This window comes from Apodemus sylvaticus, chromosome 7 (assembly GCF_947179515.1).
Source record: "Apodemus sylvaticus chromosome 7, mApoSyl1.1, whole genome shotgun sequence".
Taxonomy (NCBI): Eukaryota; Metazoa; Chordata; class Mammalia; order Rodentia; family Muridae; genus Apodemus; species Apodemus sylvaticus.
In genome coordinates, this window is record NC_067478.1 from 13614870 (window position 1) to 13633750 (window position 18881).

At 52.9% G+C, this 18881-nt stretch overlaps 1 protein-coding gene across 2 annotated transcripts in view; it reads right to left on the minus strand.

Moving 5' to 3' along the window:
- Window positions 1-120: 120 nt before the first annotated feature.
- Scap (SREBF chaperone) overlaps window positions 121-18881 on the minus strand; it is a 52825-nt gene continuing 34064 nt past the window's right edge. For both annotated transcript variants that reach the window (XM_052187136.1, XM_052187135.1), the window contains exons 4-23: window positions 12671-12828; window positions 11814-12034; window positions 11524-11629; window positions 10865-11037; window positions 10194-10320; window positions 8371-8483; window positions 7290-7384; window positions 6544-6642; window positions 6196-6414; window positions 5144-5520; window positions 4591-4779; window positions 4305-4506; window positions 4116-4231; window positions 3518-4031; window positions 3357-3442; window positions 1443-1525; window positions 1177-1343; window positions 931-1011; window positions 605-811; window positions 121-524 (exon numbers count right to left, since the gene is read on the minus strand). In XM_052187136.1, the coding sequence (XP_052043096.1) occupies window positions 279-524; window positions 605-811; window positions 931-1011; window positions 1177-1343; window positions 1443-1525; window positions 3357-3442; window positions 3518-4031; window positions 4116-4231; window positions 4305-4506; window positions 4591-4779; window positions 5144-5520; window positions 6196-6414; window positions 6544-6642; window positions 7290-7384; window positions 8371-8483; window positions 10194-10320; window positions 10865-11037; window positions 11524-11629; window positions 11814-12034; window positions 12671-12828 (3579 nt within the window). In that variant the 3' untranslated portion in view covers window positions 121-278. The remainder of the gene's footprint in view (window positions 525-604; window positions 812-930; window positions 1012-1176; window positions 1344-1442; window positions 1526-3356; window positions 3443-3517; window positions 4032-4115; window positions 4232-4304; window positions 4507-4590; window positions 4780-5143; window positions 5521-6195; window positions 6415-6543; window positions 6643-7289; window positions 7385-8370; window positions 8484-10193; window positions 10321-10864; window positions 11038-11523; window positions 11630-11813; window positions 12035-12670; window positions 12829-18881) is intronic.

The following is an 18881-nucleotide window of genomic DNA, read 5'->3' on the forward strand; positions in this document are numbered from 1 at the left end:
ACTGCTGCCTTGGGAGCGCCAAAGACCCCTCGTTGTTTGCTGTTCTTTCCACATTTCGTGGACAGCTGAGAAGGCTCTAGGAGTGGAGTAGAATGACAAGCACCTCAGGCCCCTGGTAAATGTTTTTTAAAAAAAGTTTATTACAGTCAGGAGACAACAGTTGAGAGTCAGCTGCAAAGAAGAGGCCTAGCTATTGCCTCCAGTCTAGGTCCAGAGAGTTGCTGTCCCCTGTTCCCCACCTGGGGATGGGGGAAGGGAGTAGTGTAGTTGACCTGCCTTTAGTCCAGTTTCTCCAGCACAGAGGGCACATACACTAGGCTGAGCTCACTGCCGAAGTTGCAGACAATGGCAGCATTGTCCAGCACCAGAATCTGCCGGGCAGGCTGGGCTTCACTGTTCTTGCCCAAGTAGACTGTCTGTAACAGGTCCCCATAGTTTAGGTCCCAAAAGGAGACACAGCCCTGGCCGCCGGTCACCAGAAGGTTATCTGAGATGACACCCAAGCTTGCACCACAGCCCAGGTCCTGGAGGCAAAGCCAGAAGAGGTCTTCAGTGTTGGGGGTGTCCAGCCCCTAACACCAACAACCTCCGCCCACCTGCTCACCTGCTGAATAGAGTACAGCTTGATGCCTGTGCTGCGGTCCCAGATATTGATGAAGTCATCCAGGCCACTGCTAATGACACAGGACGTGGTGCAGGTGAGGGAGGTGACATCTCCACGGTGGGCGAATGTGTGGCTGACCCGGCTGCCTGTCAGTACATCCCACAGGCAGATGGCTCCATCTTGTCCTCCACTGGCCAGTACCATGGTCTGAGGAAAGAGGCCCAAAGGAACTTGGTCACGGGTAATATGCCTTCATCAACAAAAGTGTCCCTAGCCCATTACTGTTCCAGGAGCCAAACCCCACAGCCCCATCACAGGTCCCTTACCTGATCAATGTACACAGTTGTGATTGCCCCCGAGTGGCCCTGCAGGGTAAAGAGGCAGCACGAATCCTCCAGTCGGAAGACCTAGGACAGGGAGGATCAGCTCTGGTCTCTGGGACTTTCCAAAGTATGTGTTTTAGCTAGAAATGCTTCCCATCGTTCCTCTAGGGCTCCTCTGTGGCCCCTCCTCCTCCTCACCCCCCTTCCAGCCCCCCAGCCCCCCAGCCCCCAGCCCTAAACAATACATACTCTCAGAGTATGGTCTTGGCTCCCTGTCACCAGGCGCCCGGCAGCAGCTCTCAGGGCCGTGATGGGTTTCTGGTGTGCACAGGGCACTGTGTGGGTCAGATGACAGGCCACAGTGTTGCTGCTGCTGTACACAGACGAGGAAGGAGAATTGCCTCGCCCTGGGGTCCCTAAGGAGACAAGCTCAGTGAGGAGATTCTCAAAAGGTATCTTGCAGGCTTATTCCCCCAACCCCATATATAATGCCTGCTGGCCCCAGGCCCACCGACCTCTGAACTGCAGGGGGCTGAGGGAAGTGTGGGTCTCCAAGGAAAAGAAATCAAGGGAACCATTAAGCCGAGCAGCTACAATCCTAGAAGAGAAGGACAGGAAAGGTTGTAGCTTCAAGGGACGTACAGAGTGCCGTAAGAAGACGCTAGCACTGAAGGGCCCAGTTACCACACAGCCTCTTGAAGCCTTGCCTTTTTGTAAAATGGGGCTTAATGAGGTTCCCACCTCAAAGTGGTTGTAAAGATTAGATGAGCTAATAATTCATAATGTGGTAGCTGATAAGTGTCATACACACTTGTAAGTCAATATGAAAACAGGGCTGGAGAGAGGGCTGAGCACTTAAAGAGCATCTGCTCTTGCAGAGGAGCCAGTTTCAGTTTCTGGCACGGGAACTACACGGCAACTCCTGATCTGGAACTTCAGTTGCAAGGAGTCTGATTGCCTCCTGACCTCCATAGGCACCAAGCTCATGGTGCACACTCATACACACAGGAAAAAGAACACTGAAATAAACTAAAACAGTCTTTGAAAAGAGCTTTCAGGGTCGGAACTGGGTCAGTCTGAGGAAGGGATAAGGGAACCGGGTGAGGATATGACATGAAACCACTGTAGAGGCCGCTGCAGTCTTTACGACATAAGTTAACCTAAACCTGAGTTGTCTACTTATTTCCTTTATCCACATAGGATTTTCTTTGTTCCCAAGAATTCTTAGGCACAAGCTGCATACACAGGCAGGAATCTTTGCCAGTAGCTCCTACAATCACAAATCTGGTGATTCCTGAAATCTGGTCCCAGTAGAAGGCAGTGCATATCTATACCTTCTGCCCATGATCCTCAAAATGGCTCATCTGGGACTCCTTGATGCACAGGAAGGGGGAAGCATGGTCATCAGAGACTTAAAAGGCCAAAGACTGGAGCACTTCCTAAAGCTAGAGACAAGCAGTGGGGAACAATTCCCAACACGATGATACGGCCAGGCTGTGAAGAGAATGGAGTCCTACTGGTGGCAGGAAGAGGTGGCAGCAGACAAAATGGAGAGAGCGAGAGTTCCCCTGACATCCCACCCGCAAAGCCCCTTTAGCTGAGATGGTGAAATAACAGCCAGGAACCCTGGGAGAAGCCATCATGGAGCAGGCAGGTAAACTGAGTTTGTAAATCCAGGATCCCTCTCCTCTATCTAACCCAGTCTGTATGCAGAAGCCCATGATGGTGTGAGAGGCAAGCAAACAGACTTCTAACAAGAAAGCTGCTCTGAGCCCAGTGTACGGCATTCATGTAATCCTAACCCTCGAAAGGCTGAGGCAGGAGGATTGCTTTAAGGTCAGTCTGGGCTATAAAGTGAGTTTCTGGGTAGGTTACAAGGTCCCAAATGAGGGCTGGTGAGATGGCTCAGAGGTTAAAAGCACCGCCGGCTTTTCCAGAGCACCCGGGTTCAGTTCACAGTACCCACATGGCAGCTCACAACTGTCTACAGAGCCCTGCCTGGCGTACCCTCTTCTATAGCACCAGACTCTCCTGTAGTGCAGACACATAAAAGCAGGCAAAATACCTATTTAAAAGCAAACCCTGAACACATTCAAAAAATAATGAAAAAAATAGCACCCAAACCTTGTTAAAAAACAAAAACCGTTCTGCAAACACATTTTCTGCAGCTTAAGAGTGAAATATTTAGAGGGTCAGTATTCACGATCCAGTGAGAGACTGCCTTAGAAGGTAGAAAGAAAACAGTGCACTCTGCGTTGCCCTACGCCTGGCCCCTGCTACAAAGACTTCACATTGTTAAGGTGGTCACCACTGGAGCCACCTTATCAACCAGAGACAGATTAAAAACAAAGCACCACACCAAGCAAAGAGGCCTCAAGCCTCACAGGTCAGGGTGCTGTGGGGCTGAGGCGAGCAGCCAGGTAACTCACCTCCTGTCCAAGAAGACAAGGGCTGTGATGCCTGAGGAGGTCTCCTCATTGCTGCAGCAGAGCACCCCCTCAATGGCGTCCCACACCTGTGGAAACAGGTTGTGAGCACCCACCCCCCCGTGGGACCCCCCCAGCTAAGTGTGGGCAGCCACTCGGCCCACCTCCAGCCGGCCGCTGCTCCGCCCAGCTACGATGAGATTGCCTTGCAACTCTAAGCTCCAGATGGAACCGGCTGGGCTGGGGGCCCAGGCCAGAGGAGGGGAGCCCTTCTCGGGAGCAGTCCCCTCTTCTTGAGAGGCCTGCGGCAGGGGCGGTCCCGGGGAGGGTGGGCGCAGGGCCGGCATGTGCACAGCAGCCAGGCCTTCCTCCTGGTACACGCGCTGCACCAGGCGGCTAAAGTCGTAACCAGAGTCTCTGGGGCGGCCGCAGCCCGCCCGGTGCCGAGGCTCGGGCTGGGTGGGCTCTGGGGGCAGCTGCACCGAGAAGTTGGTGTCGATTAAGCAGGTGAGGTCTGGCTGGTCCCCAAAGAGGGAAGGCGGTGGAGGCCCCCGCGGGCGGCGTCGCAGCGGAGGGCTGTCCCCAAGCTCTTCCGGGCTAGCTTTGCCTCCGTCTGACAGCCTCTCCCAGTTCTCCTGAACTTCAAAAGCTCCGCCTCCGCAGCTGTCCCGCCGTGGCCTGGCCAGGTTGAGGGGCACACAGGAGTATGAGGGAGGGCAGAGCCTGCGAGAGCAGGCAAAGGCGGGGCCAACCCACGCTTACCCAGGGCGCGGGATCCGAGTGAGGCAGTCCCCGGTCTGTGCGTCCCACACGCAGACTTGTCCTGCCAGGCAGCAGCTCACCAGTAGCATCCCATCGCTAGCCAGGCACTCGATGTCCTGCGTGAGGGTGCTATGTTGACAAGGGCCAAGGCCCGGCGACCTGCTGTCAGCCGATTCTCACCCCACTCACCATGAGGTGCCCTCGCAGCACCAGCGGCACTATCTCCGTCTCAGGCGGGGCGTAGCCGTAGTCATCGCAAGGCAGCTCTCCGCGCCTCCGCCTGCCAGGGCCACCACCGGGCTGCCCATAGTTACGCGGGCAGAGCACCCGGTAGAGGCACAGCAGCAGCAGCACCAGGACGATGCCCGCTGCCAGACCAAGCGCGGCCACCCTGTGCGTGACAGCAACGGTATAAGCAGGTGTGCCCCAACACCCGCTCCACCCTGGCCCACTTCTTGTCTCACTGAGGCCTTACTTGTACAAGGTAATGTCGCCATGGGTCTGTGTTCCGCCTGGCCCCTTAGGTCCGGCCTCCCAGAGGCCAGCAGGCAAAGGCTCTGGTGGGGCCCAGGCACTGCGACCATCCTGAGGGTGTCGCCCCTCCAGAGCCTCCCGTGGATTCAGGTGTAGGGTGACAGGGATGACAGGCAGCAGGCTGATGTACCTGTGGGTAGACGGTGATGCCCCATCTCAGTGGAGATGCTCTCCTAGTGTAGTCCCTTTCCAAACCAGCTCTGGCACCCCAATCTTGCTACTCTCCAACACTAGCACCCATCAGTGCATCTCATTCTGCCAAGGGGAAGAGGGGCAAACAGCCTTTAACTCCTGAGGGCACGGACTCAGGGCCACCCTCCCAGTGTATCCGCTGGAGCGCTAGTTCCTGTATCACTGCCCCCATTAACTGATTTCAACCATTGCAAACTCAATGCAGGATTCAGACTAGTTTCCTCTCACCTAGCAGAGGAGATGCCCTGGGGATGGTGCGCTGACACCAAAAAGGAGGTGACAGTTGGCACAGCTCAGCTTACCTCTTGGCCAGTGTGATGTTGTAGTAGTTGAAGAGTGTGGGCCAGTGGCGGAAGGACAGTTTCCTCCACAGCTCCTCATCCTCAGGCCCCCAAGTCACCTCTGGGGCTCGGCTGTCGTGGACACCCTCTGCGGGAACGGCCTGCTCAGGCAGCTCACCTGGCAGTGTCTGGTTCTCCGGCAGTTTAGGAGCATCAGGTGGGAAGATGGACAATGCAGGGTCTGGGTGGTTGGCGGGCAGCACTCCACTAGGCACAGGCATGGGGCCCAGGGCACCCTCACCCAGTGGGCTCTGCTCTGTCACCTGGGCAGCGAGGTAGGTGCGCAGCCCTGCAGGGTCTGTGTATACCAGGATGCCAATCCAGACAACGGTACCAGCCTGCAGTGGGGAGTCGGGCGCTCAGTGGGGCCTTTGTAGGCAATGGGCAGCCCCAGGCTCTAGCAGTCTTGGCTTGCACGCTGGAAGGACCTGGATGTGCAGCAGGACACGCCCCCATCTGTACTTCCTTCTACCTCCCCATGTCCTCTCACAACTGCCTGCCAACCTTTCCACTAGAGGCCTGCCCCCCTTGCCATGGCTAAGAACGGGTTTCAGGGCTTGAAACCACTGGAACCCCTTTAATTTGACGGAACTTCCCAACCTCTTCTGTGCTGGGCCAAAAAGTTGGCACTATTCCCTGGTCAGCTTGGCCAGAGGGACCAGGTGCCTAACCTACTGCAAACCTTCCAAAGGGCCTCAGTTTACCCCCGCGCTCTCCCTTAGGTGCCTGGGAGAAGTGCTGCCACCCCGCAGCCAGCACACTCCATTATCCTCTGCTGCTGCATGGAGGCTGATTAGCCAGGGCCCAGGAAAACACTGACCATGCAGAGGGACTTTATCCTAGAGACTCCCTGTCCTGGGTCCCTCTAGAGAGCTCGTCCCTGCTGATCCTGCCACTGCTTCCCCAACAGGCAGGCTAGGAGTTACTGGTCAGAGAGCTCAGGAAGGTTCTGCAGTGCCACCCCAGGATTTGGTGGCTGTCCCCTTGCAAGGCAGAACAGGGATGGTGGGTACCATGATGAGACGTTGTGCCAGGCGGGTACGGGCCAGGAAGTAGATGACGCGCAGCCTTTTGGGAAGCCGCAGGTTTCGGAAGGAAGATGGTTGCAATGTGATGGTGTGCGGTGTGGACGGCCGTACAGCTAGCTGTCTCTCGTACCGTGCTGGTCTCCCCACAGGCTTGGCTGAGGGCAGGCAGGATTCGGGCGGCAGCCGCTTGTTCAGGTCTGCTAGCTGTCGAGTGTAAGGCCCCAAGTTGTTCAGAGGCTGCCTTGGCTTGGGGCCACACTCTCTCACTCAGAGACCTTCTGAACAAAGAGCACCAAACAAGACAGAGGGGAGGGCAGCCTCAGCCGCACTTACCTCCATCCGGCGAATGTCAATTGACAGGACAGTGGTGAAGAAGAGCATCTGGAGGAAGAAGTCAGACACCAGGCCCACAACAGCAAAGAGACAGAACTCCTGCAGGGAGCACACAGGGGCATGGTGGCAGCGGGCTGTAAGCCTGGGAAGTAGTCCCCAGGGTTAGAGGGACAGCGCGGCAAAGGAAAACATTCCTCAGCTACTGGCCTGGAGACTGGAAGCTGACTAGTAGGGTCAGGACAGCGTCTGCACACTTTGCTTCAGAGTGGCCTTAAAGGGTGCTTTTATAGAATCTTCTAGTTCCCCGAGAACGGCGTAAGGGCCTGAGCCAACGCGGGAAGTTTTAAGCCCACCATGTGCTCCCTAAAGAGCTCTTCTCCACATGCCCTGACTTGCTCATGTGCTTTTCTGTCCAGTTACCACAGAAAGAGGAGGAATTCTGCCCTAACATGAGAAAGGGGTGGTGTGCAACCTAGGCCTAGGTAAGGGGCAGAACGTGCTGAAAGTTAGGTTTTCTTCCCTTGCCCTTGTTTGAGATCTCTGGTATAGCAACATGGATTCTATTAAAAGCTTGCATGAGATGATAGGATAGACGGACAAATGGACACACACATACACACATACACACATGCATGCACACACACGCACACACGCCATGGATATGGACACATGCACACGCGCTCGCTCACATACACACACCCACCCCATATGGCCACCGAGAGGTAAAGCCGTGGGCGGAACCTTACTTGGATGGCGGGCACCAGGGTGAAGTAGCCAATAAGGATGATGCCCAGCTCCGTCGCCACGTTCTTCATGATGGACCAGCTCTCACTGCTTAAGCCTGCACGGGAAACCAGGGGACCGAGGGGCTGAGCTGGCCTGTTTGACGTGTCTGCACCTGACCTTGGCGCCCTCAGAAGGACAGAAGCACGAGGAGGGCTTCTGGGCCCTTTGCACTCAATGGGCACACTCTAGGGAGTCAACACCATGGTGCAGCAGAACAGGGGAGAACCAGGTGATGAGACGAGAAAACCCATGGAGAAAGCCCGGGGCTTTCTTCTACAACGATGACCACATCCCCTCCTGAGCAGCAGAGCAATGGCTCAGCTAACTGGCTCTTTCCCGTGCTGCCCACAGTGAGCATCCCACTGCCATGACTGTCATATAAACAAGCCTCTGCGTTTACACAAAAGGCTTTGCTTCATCACTTCATAACCCCACACCCAGGGCAGAGTCTAACAGAGCACAGAAGTTCATCAGTGGATGGTGGAATGAATGCAGTCAGTTTCTGGTTACTGTCACAGACACAGGCCTAAGATAAGGTGTCTTAAGAGATCAACTTCCTCTTAGAAGGACATGGTGATACATGCCTTTAATCCCAGCACTCAGGAGGCAAGGACAGATGGATCTCCATGAGTTTGAAGCCAGCCTGGTCTACATAGCAAGTTCCAAGCCACCCAAGGCTACACAGTGAGAGACTCTGTTGTAGGGTTGTGTGGGTGCATATGTATGCAAGTGTGTGCAGAGGTCATATCAGGTAGTGTTCTACAGGAAGCGTGTATTTTGAGACAGAATCTCTCGCTGGCCCAAGGCTCACTGATTAGGTTAGGCCAGCTAAGGGGCCACCTGCCTGTCTCTCTAATGCTGGGATTACAACTGTGCTGCACTATGCCTGGCCTCTGAATGGGTCTGAAGATTGAAGGCAGCCCTCACAATTCTAGAGCAAGCACTCTACTGACAGTTGTCACCACAGCCCCAAGAGACCCGTTTTGAGGGCTCCTTATCTCCGTGGGCCTAAATGAGGAACAGCGCATCGCCCAGCGTTACCTTGTGCAATCCGCAGCTTCACCTCGAGGTCCACAGGAGTTGATACCACTGACTTGGTGAGCACCAACACATTCTCTAGCCCGATAACCACCACCAGGTATGGGAAAATCTCACTGGGGAGCAGAGGAGAGACAGCAAGGGGGGGGGGCAGCATGATCAGGTCTAACGCAGGGTTAGTTCTTACCCGGCTTGAGCCCTGGGAAAGCTGTGGGGCTTCCGGCCTATAACTGAGGCTGCCAAGTGGCTTCTGTGGCATAGGGAAGAAACCCTCTCTAATGTACCTTCATCCAACAAGGCTCCTTGTAAACTCAACTTCTGGCCCCTAGGCAGGCTCCACAGCTGTGCTAAGGGCCATTACTGTCTCTTGTCTCTTCTACCCAGTGGAGAAGAAGGGAGACTAAAAGCAGCCCACTGGAGAACATCACTGCTCCACTACCAAATCCCAGCTTTCTTGACCCTTCCCACATAAACTCCAATGGCTGATGGAATTACCATGGACCCTACATTTGTCATCCCAGAGCGAGATAGTCATCTACATGGGAGAGATGGCCACAGCCACATCTTTGCTGAGAAGCTACGCCTCAAGAGGAGGAACTGTCCCCATAGGGCATCTGGCTGCCGGGTGAGCCTTATCCATATATGTGACGCTCTGAAAGTGGCTCAGAAAAGGAAGCAGGCAGTCCAGGAGGCGTAACCCAGCAGGAGCCACATGGAGTAGCTTTTCTGCACAGCTGCTGACTAGGCCTTGCTGTGTCCTAGGCCTTGGATCTGGTATCTAGCACTGGGGGATGGGGGGGTTCCTATGACTGCCTGAGGAGTCAAGGCCGGGGACAGTCGATTAGTCACACAGGCAGGCAGGGCAGCGACAGAGCCCACAGCCTGAGGACAGACACAGGCAAGGGCTTCTGCACTAAGACTTTCTGAGGAATGAGGGGAAAGGAACATCAGTGTGGAAGGGAGTGAACTATGTCTCCCCATAGGCTGACAGCATGCATTCCACACTTACTCTATCTGGGCATTTAAATCTTTAAGAAAAACCTTTCATTATATTCATTTATGTATGTATGCAGGTTTATATTATGTATGTATGTATCCAGGAAGGAGCTGGTTTTCTCCTTCCGTCATACAGATTCTAGGGGTTGAACTCAAGTGCCTTCCTTACTCACTGCACCGCCCTGTCAGACCTCTGTTAATAGCGAGGAAGGCATAAATGCGTCTTTATGGCACACCTCCCTGGACACAATCCCGTCGAGAGCAGGGTGCGGGCTTCGGGGATAATTCAGTAGTTAAAAGTGCTTGCTGCTCTTACAGAGGACCTGAGTTCAGTTCCCGGCACCTATACCAGGCCACTCACAACACCCCACAGCTCAAGCTCCAGGGGCTCCTTGTCAGGTCTCTACAGCACCTCTACTCATCTGCACGGTCCCCTACACCCCCACATAGTAAAATAATAAAAATAAATCTAAAAAAGAAAGTATGCATGTAGATTTAAAATATAAACAATAACGTCCATATATACACACATACCATACACATATTCTAAATATTCTAAATATTTAACACATATACCATACATATTCTAAATATTCTAAAAGCACACAATATATGTGTATATATATGTACAAACACATGCATGCATATAACTACATATATAAAGACATGGCATATACATATACATATGCTTAAAGAGGGAAAAAATGGACTCTTCAATGTCAAAAATAAAATGAGGCAAAGACACTGCATAATAGCAAACCTCTAGTCCAACAGTGCACAGAGCCGAGCTGTGCAGGGGCCTGACGGCTCGCTCGGCCCTGGAGACCTACCCGCCGTTGAGTGTGGGCGTCAGGCCGAAGAGAGTGCAGAGACCCACGGACATGAGCAGTGAGCTCAGCACTGTGACCACGGCTGCCAGGGCGAGGCCCCACTTGGACTTGACCATGTCAATCTTGCCTAAAGAGCAGAGAGGACATATCAGGGCAGGGCCTCCCCCAGCCCCTGGATCCCTTTTTAACTGAGCTCCTAAGATAGAATGTGCCATCAGTCAAGGGAGGGACAGCTCCTGCTTAACCAGAAGAGAAGGACAAGAATGAGATGTCCTGGAGAGACAGCTCAGTGGTTAAGAACGCTGACTGCTCTTCCAAAGAAAGGTCCTAAGTTCAAATCCCAGCAACCACATGGTGGCTCACAGTCATCTGTAATGAGATCTGACTCCCTCTTCTGGTGTGTCTGAGGACAGCTACAGTGTACTTACAAATAATAAATAAATAAATCTTAAAAAAAAAAAAGGACAAGAATGAACACGTCCAGTCTGTGAACACAGCACACCTTTCAAGAGCTCTAACCCACAAAGTGTCTTTTCCTCAGAAGCCCCCGAGACTCTATAGGAGAATGAATAAAGCCTTAGCTTTAGTGACCGCCAGATATGTTCTCAGCTCCAAGCCATTTCTGTCAGCAGGGACGTGGGTGTCACAGAGAAACTCGTCTTGCAACCTACGTGTGGAGAAGTAGATGTAGGCGAACAGGATGATGTAGGTGGTCACCAGGGGGATGAGCTCAGCGACGCCGATCTCCTCTTTGAAGTGCACGTGGACCAGATTCTCTGCTCGGAGGCTGCAGTTAGGGCTGGGGTGCAGAAGCATGAGCCGGGCACGCAGGCTGCTCAGAAACCTGCAGATAAGGAAGTCCCTGAAGGGGCCCAGCAGGGTCTCCTCCCTTCTGTTGACCAGAAGCTTCTCTGAGGTGTCCTAACCTCTTCCTAGTCTCCACAGGCACCAGGATGACGAACCTGCCAACCTCCTTCCTGACCTGTCACAGGGTCCCAGGTGCCGAAGGCCCAGAGGAGCACCCCGAGGCCTCGGGGTCTAGCCACATGCAGAGCTGGCTGCCTGCCTGCAGTGGCTGCATGGGGCTCAGCAGCCAGCTGAGGCCACCCGCCCAGGGCTTGAGAACACCAGGCCACGGAAGTTGTCAGACCTGCCTCAATTCCCTTGTTCTTAGTCAGGCCCGAGGGCCATCCTCATTCACATTATCAGACAGAATTCCTAGGTATAAAGAACACAAACATTCCAGTAGGAGGCCTGGGGCCATGCTGGTCAGAGAAGCAGTCACTCACGGCCAAGTCTCCCACAGAGCACTGGAGCCTGAGCGCCTTACTTGGCATGGTAGCGCTGGAAGACGAGGGTGATGGTGTATGAGACCATCCTCTTCCGTGTGTAGAGGCTCACCCCGCTGTACTTCCCAGGAACACCAAACAGCAAGTCTGTGGGCAGAAGCAGGCATTGACAAAGGGATGGCAGTCACCGATGGGATGGGGTGGAAACTGGGCTACCCAGAACCCTTCTCTATCCTTAGTCTTAGAATCAAGAGGCAACCCCTGATGTACTAGAGCACACGCTGAAGGAGAGACCACACAGATCTCTCTAGATCCTGAGTGCTGAGCGTACCTTTGAGTGTGGCTGATGTCTGTAGAGTTTTGGGCTCATGCTGATGGATGGTCCCAATGATGTCAGGGTCAGCATGGAATCTTTCCCAGTCATTCTGCCAGAAGTTCCCAGGGGACAGCAGCAGGCAGCCATGTTCAGGAAGTAGGCTCCGGAGTTTCCTGAGGCCTGGCAGCAGGTCTGTCACCTGCAGGCAAACCTCCTCCAAGCTCTTGGTCCCTGAGCTATGCAGAATACGGAAGAAGCCTCTGTTGTTTCTGCCAGCATAGGGCCAACCCACTGCACTTATGGGGAATCATCTGTCACCAGGCTCCTAAGGCTTTATCTCTCCCCTGCTATCTCACAGGAGCCTGATGATAGACCTTGAGGGAGATGCTTTCCCGTAGTCAACAAGACTATAGTCAACAAGACCGCCATGTGTCTACGCAGCCCTCAGGATGCACTGGAGCCCTAGAGCCGTCTCCTTCCTGGAAGGGCGAGCGTGCGAGAGCAAGCAAGCACCCACTCCACTGAACACCTTAGACAGGTTTAGTGGCTAAGAGTGAGAACAAGAAAATTTCGGGCTTTAGTTCACTGAAATTCTTGTCAAAGTCATTAGCTAACTAAGACCTGGTGGAGAGTCTGTTGAGCCAGCATGGACCCGGTCCCCTCAGGTGGAGCTGGCTAATCTCAACAGAGCAGAGGCAGGAGCCTGGGCCAGCTACTGCCCAGCTACCTCCCAACTGTCAGCCCATGCACACCCACTCCGAGTGGTGAGGATGTGGCATCAGAGGGCCCACAAGGACCCTGTGAACTGCAGAGCTGACTGAAAACTCTAACCCCCTTCGATACTTGGAGCTGGGAGTCTCTGAGAGGAGTACCTGTCTCTCAGCACATGGTTCCGGATCTCTTCCACCAGCTGGAATGCTCGGGACAGAGGTGACCGGAACACATCCACTGCCAGAAGATTTCTGTGCCAGGGAGACACTGATGACTTCACAAATATCTGCTGGATGTATGCCACGGGGGCACCCACATACTGTCGAAGAAATAGGACAGGATGGAGGAAGCACTGAGCACGTGCTGTGGGGAAAACACTAATGAATTAGGTAGCAGGAAAATATCTCCTGCTCCCCAGGCCAAAACAAAGCTCAGATTCATTGCTGTGTTTTCAGGAATAAAGCCATGCCCATCACACCCTTACTGGTCCTCGGGCATGCTATTACAACAGAGTTGTATGTCTGCATGTCACACTACCAAGCCTAAATCACTTACTGTCCGGACTTTTACTTGAGCATAGGTGCTGTCTACACCAGACTAAAAGCCTCAAGAGGTGTGTAGCTGTCTCAGTGATATAGAGACATTGATCCACAGAGTTACTACTCTGTAGCCTGTTTAAAAATCAAGCCACATTTTTGGCTGGGTATGGTGATGCATGATATAATCTGAACAATTAAGAGGCAGAGGCAGAATTGTCCCAAGTTGAGGACCAGCCTGGTTTAATCAGCTAGTTCCAGGCCAGCCAAGCTACATAACTGTCTCAGAAACAACACATTTTCTTTTTTCTTTTCTTTTCTTCTTCTTCTTCTTTTTTTTTTTTTTTTTTCGAGACAGGGTTTCTCTGTATAGCCCTGGCTGTCCTGGAACTCACTGTGTAGACCAGGCTGGCTCGAACTCAGAAATCCGCCTGCCTCTGCCTCCCAGAGTGCTGGGATTAAAGGCGTGCCCCACAACCACCCAGCAGCAAACACATGTTTAACCCCAGCTCTATGGCGTTAGAAGTGCTCTGACCTGAGTTCCAGGGTCCTCACTGTGAAGAAAATACCAACACCCATGCCGTGACATCCAGATGTGTGCTCACTTCAGTCAGACAAGAACACATTTGAGTAGACACATACTCTGCCCATCTGCGGACATGGGTTTGTTTGCTTGCTTGGGTTTTGTTGTTATTGTTTGAGATAGGATTTCTCTGTGTAGCCCAGGCTGGCCTTGAACTCAGAGTTCTGCCTGCTTCTGTCTCTGCCTCCTGAGTGTTGGGATTAGAGTTGTATGTCATCACCTCTCCACCCAGAGATGTTTTTCCTTCCTTCTACACATTTATTACTATTATTTTTTTATTGATCCCGTGAATTCCACAGCATGCACCCCAATAACATTCACTTTTCTGTCCCTCCATATTCACCCTCCACCCTTACAACCCTCCCCCCACCCCCCCACCCCCCACCCCCCGACGTTAAGAAAACAGCTAAACAAACAAAAAACCTCACCACGGGATCTGAGTGTACCGCAGTGTGTCTATCATACAGCACACATTTTGCTTAAACGCCTTGACTTGTAAATGCTCACTGCCATGACTCATTGGTCTGCTTTGAGGCCTCCGGCTTCCGCCACACTATCAGCACTGAATCTCCTGTCAGATACACTGCTACTGCCCTAGGTCATGGAGTCCTGGAGCTTTGGGTCTGCAGGGTTGATCCCTTTACAAGCTCCAGCCGTCCGCAGATGGGGTAGATGCTGAGATGGGCCAATCCGGGGCCCTAGATCTGGGCCTGGGTGGTAGCTGAGTTGTCAGCCCACCAGCTCTCCTGCACCCCTGCCTGCCACAGGGCCAGCTCAACTGTGCTGCCCAGACAAGATGCAGTTGACAAGGGACAGGACTAACTGTGCAGTCCTTGGACATACTAGGGATATCTCCATGGCCTTTGGTGGTAGCATGGGCCATAGACATGACACAGACTCCTGCTGCTGCTGAGGCCACAGACCGGCAGGACATGGACATGACCTTGGGTGGGCGGACGGCTCACATCAGGCTGACTCTCCCCACCCTCGAGTCTCCAGCTTTCCTTCTCTTCCCTCCCACCTCCACTGCATGTTTGCTCACTGTAGTGGCACCTGCCCGCCAGCCTGCCCACACACCGCATGCACTGCATGGTAGCAGGAGCACCTCTGGGTGTCTCCTGCCCAGTCACATCCACAGGGATGGAATTTTAGCAAAAATGACAGCACTAAGCAATAGGAAGGAGGATTGCTCGGGCAGTTCCATAACCAAATAGGGTCTCACAGTGTCGCAGAGTCAAGTCTCTCACTAAATAACTTTTCTCACAAGAACTTGGTGTGTGCCTTCTCACTCCCGGAGCATGCCAGCTCGTGGCCTCACAAACTGCTGGCACAATGATAATCAATTCTTCCATATTGATGCTGACATAACTGGCACCGAGCTCAAACTGCAAATGAGAGCGTTCACATGTCATGCCACGGGGCCTTCCTGAAGTGTGTAGTATGTGAGCACAGCTGAGCAGCTGTGAGAACAGGGACGGTGGGTAGGAGACAGGCAGGGAGGGCTTCTGAGGAGCAAGGGGCAGAGAAAGAAGGCCTGCACGGCCCAGGGGAACCCTGGCTGGATCTTCTGGACTTGAAAATGGTGACAGAGAAAAGCCCCAATGTCTCTGAGGTGGGGGGCTGTCTGACGAAACCAAGGTCCTGGACATTCAAAGGCAACTAGAGAGGGGCAGGCAGGCTGAGGGGCTGGGCCGAGGGGCTGCTTCCAGGCCAACACCTGCTGTACTCAGGGACTCCACAGGGCAGGTGAGGGGATGAGAAGAAGAAGGCCATAGAACTTTCTCCCGGGCTCAAGGGAACAACCTGAAATCAGAGTCCTCACTTTGGTTGAGACGATTTTAGGCTTAGTCCTAGCTGGCCTGGAACTTGTAGCAATCCTCACTGCCTCTGCTTTCTAAATCATGCCTCCCCCCAACTTTTGGTACCAACAACTGGTGAAACAAGACATCATGTAAGCCATTCTAGAAAGGGCATTTAGCCATCTCTTAAAAAGGAATTAAGTTTGCAAGAAACCTGCAGCCAGTCAGTCAGCTGTGAGTGCACGTGGAAGCGAGTTCCCGAGCTGAGTTCTGAGAGGCCGGAAGCCTGGGCGGCAGCTGGACTGCCGTGTGGTAAAAGGCCCCTAGTTAACGGAGATAAGAGAACCAAGGAGGAGAGCAAGGCATGAGTCTGAGGTCACATGCCTGACGGGGAGCAGAGCCAGATGAAGCCCACAGCTGCCTGACCCTGAGCTCTCTCTTCCTCTATAGCCAACCTGCTCAGGAAATGCCACCCAATCGTGACATGGGAGAAGCATGACAGGCAATCTGGGGAAGAGCTGAGATCCGGGGAACAATGACATCTCAGGCCACCACTGTCATAGCACGAGATCTCTGTCTGCATCTGTGTGTCCAGGCTCAGGCAGCCACCACAACGCTACATGGCTGGCTTAGAAGCCTGGCATGGAACAAGCCTGCAGGCCTCTGGGAACCTATCAGATGGGTTCTTACCAAGGCCTGCTGAGAACTGGGGCCATAGCATCCCCATCTCCGTAAGTAGTGAAGTCCCGGTCACCAAGGGCAGGCATGCAATGCTGAAGCCCTCAGGCCTTTCTCCTGTTCAAGCCCATCTTCTATTTTAAATGTAGTTCTTCCTTCATAAGTAAGCAGACAACCTAGATCCGACTCCAACACCGCCATCCCTGGCTGTGCCATGAGTAAGGGGCAAGGGCTCCATTTGGGATAAACCAGCCAGCCCCAGACAGGTCCTGGGAAGGGCAGCTGCTAAGTGGCAAGCCTGGACTAACAGCAGACGGGTCTACTTAACATGCACGAGAAGACCTGGCTGCCAGGATCTCCCAGAACCCCTGGTCCCTCAGTTACAGGGTATGCTTGGCACGGTTTGCCCATTCCCCACTCCACAACTCTTGAGCCCAGGGGCTGAGCTGCCCTTCCCCGAGGCTCTTCTCTATGTAATCCAGCCATTTTGGTTACCTTTGCCCTCTTGGCAGCTACACCTGGTTCCCTTCCCTTCCCATTTCCTCCTCGCCCTCCTCTCCCATGGTCACTCTGGACTCTGGCTATACTCTCGCTTTTATCTACGATAAACCTGCTCCTCCACGATACCTAGGAGCAGTCATGTCCCTTCCTTCTGATTTGCATTCGTGAAGTATCTAGACAAGCATCAGAATGAAAACATTATTCCCTGGAATTATGAAAACTAGATCTGGCATCCCAGGCAGTATCATCTCATCCTGCTAGGCCCTACAAGTTCTTTCGGATTGATATCCTCACCACCATTTTTTCTTGTGTTATTTGGGGCAGTGGACATTTTGAGACAGGTTTCTCTCTGTAACAGAGGCCTAACTACCCTGGACTTGCTTTGTAGACCAGGTTGGCCTTGAACTCACAGAGAGTCTGCCTCTGCCTCCCAAGTGCTGGGATTAACGGTGTGTGCTACCACACCGGGCCTGTGACATTCTTTTTGTTAAAAGCAAACAGTATTTAAGTGTATAAATGTTTTGTCTGCGTGTAGGTATGTGCACTACATATGTGCCTGATGACCAAGGAGGTCAGAAGTGGGCGCTGACTGTCCTGGAACTGGAGTTCTGGATAGTTGTGACCATGTGGGCACTAGGATCCAAACTCAGGCCTCTGTGAGAGTGCCAAGTGCTCTCACCTGCTGAGCCACCCCTCAGTCCCCGAGTTAGTCCCTCTAAGGGAATGCCTTCCACTAGCGGAGAGCTGAACTCAAAGCTTACAAACAACTTGGGCCCACCAACTCTCTCATTTACAGTGCACAAACTAAAACAAAACAGTAGGCTCATTCACCTCTTAAATAATCCTGGTCTTTACCCACTCAACAAGAATCCTTTCTTGCGCATCTGTGGAATATAAACACTGGCGTGTATGTGAACCTGAGTGACCATAATTTCACAAGTACAGCAGTGCAAGCCCAGAGGCCCAGCAGAGTCCTCGTGCAGAGCGCAGTTAGGACAGGGCTCCTGAAGAAAGACCACTGAGCCGAGGGCAGGCCTAAGGCGCATACACCTAGTGACCTTGCGAGTAGTCCAAGACACAGACCTTTTTCTCTCTGTTCAGGCCAGCCAGACCCAATATACAATGACAGCCACAAACATTTGCTGAATGCTAATGGTGGGCCACGCACGGCGATAAGTCTGCATTCGCTCATTTAATCCTTAGGATAATGTGTAGCACAGGCAGAACTATCACTTTGTTTTATAAATATGGAAACTCAGGAGCAAAAGCATATAGTCATTTGCCCAAGGCCACACATGGAGAAATGAAAGTCTCTGCTGTTTCTGCTTTGTTTTTCTCTCCGTAAGCACAGCCCTCTGCCCAGAAGGAACTGCTGCTTGCCAATCCTCAAAGCCATAGGTCATGCTAAGTCTAATAGAGAGCAGGCTGAACCCAGACCAAGGTCTGCTGAGGATGACTAAACTCTGCAGTGGGGCTGGAGAGGGCTCAGCAGGTACAGGCACTTGCTCTTTCAGAACCAACGTCCATGCTAGGACACATGTAGTTCTCGCTCGGGGAGGGGGCTCACACCTTCTTCACACATGCCCCTGCCTCTCTGCCTCTTCCTCTGAAGACACAGACATGCATGTATGCATGCACATAGCACAGACACATGCCCCTGCCTCTCTGCCTCTACCACTGCTTCCTGCCACAATGATTTAAATTCCATCACACTGCTGCCACCATGATGTTATGCCTCATCTAAGACACAAAGCAACAGGGACATCAAAAACTGGACTGAAGATTCTAAAGTCACAGGCCATACCATGACACCAAGGGCTTCTCATAGCTTGTGACAGTTTCTCAGACTTTTCTTGGTTTTGGTGTGAGTGCTGGTCAGGTATTTGTGGGGTGTCCCTCATTTGAGATTGCTTGATGTTTAACTCAGTAGACTAGGGCTATCTACACATCTGGAAGACACCAGAGGCAAGTGCCATTCTCTCTAACCTCCATCACCTTGAGGACTTAACTGTCAAATTCTCCACTGCACCCTTCCCTGCCTGTGCTCTGTGGAAGAGAGCAGTGGGGGTACTGTGGAGCATGCCGTCCTGCAGTACTTGAGAGGTCGATGTTTAGCTACATAGCAGGTTGAGGCCAGCCTAGGCAACTTTAAACCTTGTCTCAAAAAAGAAAGAGAGAGAGAGGGGGGGGGGAGAAGGGAAAGGAAAGGAAAGGAAAGGAAAAAGGAAAGGAAAAAGGAAAGGAAAAAGGAAAGGAAAAAGGAAAGGAAAAAAAG